Here is a 6025-nt window from a genome sequence, read left to right on the forward strand (position 1 = left end):
CATGTTTATCTCTTACAGCTCTTAAATAGGATGTAAACAAAACTGTGCTAGTGAATACTTTCTCTTTTTGATGGCTCAAATCTTCAAGTTAAGTGAGATACCTTAGACTAAACCAAACAACTTTCAGCTTAGCCACCCTACACCCTTGGTAGTTTGAACATTTTTATATAAAAGCATGGATTGACTATGCCATTAAAATTCATTATCATTAGTTTGAACTTTATTCTAAAGGACTCACAATAGCTATATTCAGTAGTTGATCTCAGTGGTTTATTTTCAACTTTGACAGATAGATCGCCAGATTTATTTATTAGTTTGTACATAATACTGGATGAAGTGTCAGAACTGGCATTGAGCTTTGCAATATTTGGTAAACTGAAATTTGGAGTTTTAAAATAAGATATTGCAAAAAAGACAGTTTCTTTGGATGATCATTTATGATGATCTTACTGTAGAGAGTAGGAGGTAGTCAGAGGAAAGGAGCCGGACAGAAGCCCTGAAGTATGCCAGGAATTGTAGATATTTATTGTTTCAGGGCCGTGAGTGAACTGCTGTGAGGAGCCGCTGTGTCTCTGCGTGCCAAGACTTACAAAAAGAGACTCTAACTAACTGCAGCTGGACAAACGCATCCTCTAAAACCTTTTACGCTGAAAACTGAGAAAAAACACTCACATTTGTGTTAATTTTATAAATTAAGTAAATGTAAAGTATGTCATAATTCATAATCCTAATGATAAATTAACAATACATTTTAAAAAATACCTCATTGAGAAATGGAAGAGGTAAAATGAACGGTTTTCCACTTTTAGTACAAATAAAAATCTGAAAAGTATGTCAAGTTTATTTATTTACCATATTAAAAAGAAACATCAGTCCACCAAACGCTTTACAATTACACCCACAATCATAAATCAGTTATTACAATAAAACAGTAATAAAAGTAAATATAGCACAGAGTTAAAATTTAAAATGATTACTCAGTTTTTAATAACAAACAGTTGAGGGAAGAGCTTGTGCTGGTGAAGGAGAATGAAAACTGTCAGGTTGACAGCAGCTCATTGATGTTGCATTTATAAACTGAAATCATCTACTAGTGACACAGATTCATGGTGTTGTGCTGTAAAGCTGTCAGGTTTTGAGTGAACACTTCGAACTCGGTGCCAATCTGACATTTAGAGGCTTGCTCATCCATTTCAAAGTGATGGCTCGGCTGCTTGTCTTTGTCACTGCCAGATGTCAGCAGGTCAGTAAACGCCTCCCTGCAGTAACTTTGGCCTCCTGCCAGGTCAAACGTATTTACACTGAGTAGCACTCAGTCGGAAGGAATGTGGAAAATAAAACTTGTTTGAAAGAATGTATGATTATAGATTATGTTGTCAGATTATACCGTTCCTCAGAGGAGGTTTTTTTGTGTTTAGGATGCTAGAAAAATATGCAGAGCAAACTCATTGGGGAATGTGCAATCTATTCAGCCTTTTCCAGGTTTGCTCTAGAATCAAAAAGCCGATTCCACTAAATACATAGACATGCACGACGAGGGCAGATTGCCTCGGGTCGTAGTTTTTCAGTCACAAACAAATCAGCTGTAGCAAAAACATAAAAGGTGAAAATAATTTGGGATTTCTTTTTATTTTAATTGATGAGCTTTTTTTGAGTCCTGATGAGGTATTGCACAAAATTTTACCATTTGGTCGAAGAAATAATGGAGGAATGGTGATTTTTAGATCAATCAATGAGAAGCTGAAGGTGTAAAATAGTGATGGAATTAGGTATCTGTTAATGTAATTAATTTGAAAATTATTTGACATTAAAAATGTGTCAAACTATATATATATATATATTGCATGTACTATGTACAAATAACTAGTTCCTATGATCCCTTATCTTATTCTCTGTGCAACAGGGGAGTGAAACAAGTGGTGGACATTTTTCACAGTTAATTTACTTAAATTCTATTTATTACATTTTGTGTGTGAAGCAACTATTAAAACGCTCAAGAATCACAAGGTTTGGACATTTGAAAAGAGGACCTATCCTGATTACATGCATAATGTCTCATTTAAATGTGTGAAAGGTACATCAACAAAAGAAGGCATTTGTTTAATGGAGCTATTTTAGGAGCGGATAATGTCTGAGTTTAGTTTCAGAAGTAGAAGGACATGCTAAATCAGGTGTCCATAAAACTGACCTCTAATAGTTTAAATAACTGGAAAAATATTTCGCAACAAATGCCATTTCACCTTAAAAGACAGAGTCATGTCAGTTCAAAGAAAGATTCATACAGTTTGACCCGAGCGAACCTATTCAGCAGAACCTAGAGTAGTCCATTTAATAATAATCAAATTTTGTAATTGTTTTGTAGACAGGTGATATTCCTATTCCAAGACTCAGGTCACTAAAATGCTGCAGTCTAGAGTTTTGCAGTCACATTTTATTGCATTAGTATTGGGGATGCACCATGACCCAGTTGGTAGCACTGCTGCCTGGCAGCAAGAAGGTCCTGAGATGAAATCCTGGCCTGACGTCTTTGTTGTTATTGTTGTTTAATGTTTTTAGGACACAAGGTTACCAAAATGAGACTTTAAAGTGCAAATCTTTTTTAATTGTTTTCATGGGAATTAAAATTATTCACTTACTTGTCGACTTACACTCAAGAAATGTAAGTAGAATTAAGTTCCTTATTTTTACAACCCCCCCCCCCCCCCCCACTGACTTTGTTAGGTAAGGTTGTGCTTCTATACAGAACTATAAATGATTCAATATAAATACTGAAATACATATTTGTAAAAAATAAATAAATAAAAAAATAATGAAAATGTTTATTTTCATATTTAAATATGGAATTATGCATCTGTTAAATTATTGAATCCATTAAATAATTACAGATTTATTTATGTTTATTTATTAATTCCATCTTCATATACATAAATACCTAAATTACTTATTTGTTTATGAAATTATGACACTTCTGCAGTAATATACTGACCAACTCACAAAAAACTATTGCTTTTACATGGGCACCATAACTTCTAGGACCGGCCCTGCTCGCTGCCTCCACTAGGAGCCGCTGGGCGAGCTAGCTTTCAGCTGCTCAGGCGCCGTATCAATTGTAGGGAAAGGGTTCACTCTAATGCTGGGTCTAAAAGATAGACGCAGTCGGGAAACTGGCACATGGCTACAATATTCTACAAAATGAAACGTTTTGTATTTGCTTGACATGATTTGGAGTAAAAAGTACGTCGTTCCGGACGAGGAGGTTCGGCGGCTTTCCAGCTCTCAACTTTAGACAGCTAGCTAAGGCTAAGCCGACACTTTCTGGGTAAATGTCACTTCTTTTCTTAAAATTAAGTCTGCTTTATTGGCAAGTGAACTGTAGCGTTAGTTTAATTCGACTAGCCACGTAGTGAAATAGTAAAGTTTGTTTGGAGTATTAATTTTTGGAGTATCTTTTTGTTTCGCAGCATCCAATGCTAATTTGTTAGCTGACATGCGCTAATGCTACATAACTTCAGCAACAGAGTTTCGCGCAGCTAACGCCGTTTTGTTGTCGCTTCTAGGCAACCCGTGCTGCCGGCCGAAGTCACCCAGCAGTCATGTTTCAAACGGAAACACACATATCGTGCCTTTTCCCGGAAATCTTGGCCATTATTTTCAGCTACTTGGACGTTAAGGACAAAGGGAGGGTAGCCCAAGTGTGCGCGGCCTGGAGAGACGCGTCCTACCACAAGTCTGTGTGGAGGGGGGTGGAAGCTAAGCTTCATCTACGGAGAGCCAACCCGTCTCTGTTCCCCAGTCTGCAGACCAGGGGGATCAAGAAGGTCCAAATCCTCAGCCTCAGACGAAGCTTGAGCTACGTGATTCAGGGGATGCCCCAGATCGAAAGCCTTAACTTGTGTGGATGCTTCAACCTCACCGACAATGGTCTGGGACATGCCTTTGTGCAGGACATCCCATCCCTGCGCGTCCTCAACCTCAGCCTGTGCAAGCAGATCACAGACTCCAGCCTGGGCAGGATCGCCCAGTACCTGAAGAACCTGGAGGTGCTGGAGCTGGGTGGGTGCAGCAACATCACCAACACCGGCCTGTTGCTTATTGCCTGGGGGCTGCACAGACTCAAAAGCCTTAACCTTCGCAGCTGCAGGCATGTCTCTGACGTGGGCATCGGCCACCTGTCCGGGATGACCCGCAGTGCTGCAGAGGGCTGCCTGACTCTGGAGAAGCTCACCTTGCAGGACTGCCAGAAGCTGACCGATCTTTCTCTCAAACACGTTTCAAAGGGTCTGAACAAGCTCAAAGTGCTCAACCTCAGCTTCTGCGGGGGGATTTCGGACGCAGGGATGATCCACCTGTCACAGATGACCCAGCTGTGCAGCCTGAACCTACGCTCCTGCGATAACATCAGTGACACAGGGATAATGCATCTGGCCATGGGTTCCCTCCGGCTGTCCGGTCTGGACGTCTCTTTCTGCGATAAGATCGGGGACCAAAGCCTGGCTTACATCGCCCAGGGCTTGTATCAGCTCAAGTCTCTCTCCCTGTGCTCCTGTCACATCAGCGACGACGGGATCAACAGGATGGTGCGCCAAATGCACGAACTCAAAACTCTCAACATTGGGCAGTGCGTGCGAATCACAGACAAAGGTTTGGAGTTGATAGCTGACCACTTGACTCAGCTGACGGGGATCGATCTGTATGGTTGCACTAAGATCACCAAGAGGGGTCTGGAAAGGATAACACAGCTCCCGTGCCTTAAAGTATTAAACCTCGGACTATGGCAGATGACGGAGAGTGAGAGAGTGAGGTGACAGTTTCTCATTTCATCCTGTATAGTGCCGTTGTTCACCTGTAGGCGTTCTAAATTTAACCTTAAACTGTGATCACGCAAAGAGGGACCCACTTGGAGCAACTTCTTCCACAATGTTTTGTTTTTACCCCAAAGTTTCTCAGACTCTTGCTTTGCCGAACCTGCAGCCTGTGTGCATTCTGACCATCCAGCTACCTCGCCCACTGAACACAGGAGTGCCTACTATTGGTGAAAACTAGACTAGATTGTATATTTTTAGAGATTTTTTACATTCAACACGATTTTCATTGCAGAATCTTTTTATTCAAGACAATAATAAACGTTTCAGTTTCCCGGATTTTAAAATTATTTCAGTTTTTTTGTTTGTTTGTTTGAATACTTGTATTTTTTTTGTATTGAATAACTGTTGCTTAGAAAATTTGTACTTCAAATTGAAGTGGGTGGATCACTCCTGTCTCTTCACGTTTACCTGTGTACATTTTTTTTTGTATATTTCTGAGAAAGTAATTTAAACATGAAATTCACCTCCACAGCTACAGCAAAGTGTTAACAGCTACACAGATTATATGCAATTAAACTGTTGTCTTTTTCTTTCGCCTGAAGAGCTTTCAATCGTAATGCCAGAGTATTTGTCCAAAAAAACGCAGTAATTTAAAATGTTTTATATTCATAAAATAGTGGTATTTATGAATAAAGAATATAAATGTCTGTTGTCCTTTTTAAAAAAAATGTATTCTACAGTTTAATTCTTCTGAGAGGAATCTCTTGTTAGAAGGGTAGATATAGTAACTATTGGTCCAAAAAAAAAAAAATGGTTAAAAACCAAATGACCACCCACCTGCATATAATAAACTACCTAAAACCTACATATTTATATGACACATCTTGTGTCCCAAAATGAAACTAAACAAATTACTGGCCAACAAACTTATTCTAAATAATTAGAACAAATTCTAATAAATTAACCAGAAAATGAAAATAAACTAATCTAAATTATAATATTTAACTGAAAATGGAGCCCACGGGTAGAATAGTTTATGTCGCTCCCCAGTATTTGTCCCTGCTCTGTGATATCACTTTGGGAAGTTAAAAAAAAAAACAAGTAAATGTACAAGCCTTGTAAAGAGCCCTCTTTCTATAGCAGCTAATTTGAAAACTATTTGAGGAAACAGGAGAGTTTCAAAAAGGTGTGTGTGTGCACATTTATTAGATAACTATTTT

General features: G+C 38.9%; 1 protein-coding gene across 1 annotated transcript; it reads left to right on the plus strand.

Moving 5' to 3' along the window:
* The first annotated feature begins 3010 nt into the window (after positions 1–3010).
* Positions 3011–5512, plus strand: LOC122835848 (F-box/LRR-repeat protein 14-like). The gene is made up of 2 exons (XM_044125258.1): positions 3011–3319; positions 3558–5512. The coding sequence occupies exon 2, from the start codon at positions 3594–3596 to the stop codon at positions 4803–4805; it is 1212 nt and encodes a 403-aa protein (XP_043981193.1). The 5' UTR covers positions 3011–3319; positions 3558–3593; the 3' UTR covers positions 4806–5512.
* The last annotated feature ends 513 nt before the right edge of the window (positions 5513–6025 follow it).

Source organism: Gambusia affinis, linkage group LG08, assembly GCF_019740435.1.
Source record: "Gambusia affinis linkage group LG08, SWU_Gaff_1.0, whole genome shotgun sequence".
Classification (NCBI taxonomy): domain Eukaryota; kingdom Metazoa; phylum Chordata; class Actinopteri; order Cyprinodontiformes; family Poeciliidae; genus Gambusia; species Gambusia affinis.

Coding starts and splice junctions, on each gene's coding strand:
- LOC122835848 (XM_044125258.1), top strand. CDS start 3,594: ATGTTTCAAACGGAAACACACATATCGTGCCTTTTCCCGGAAATCTTG.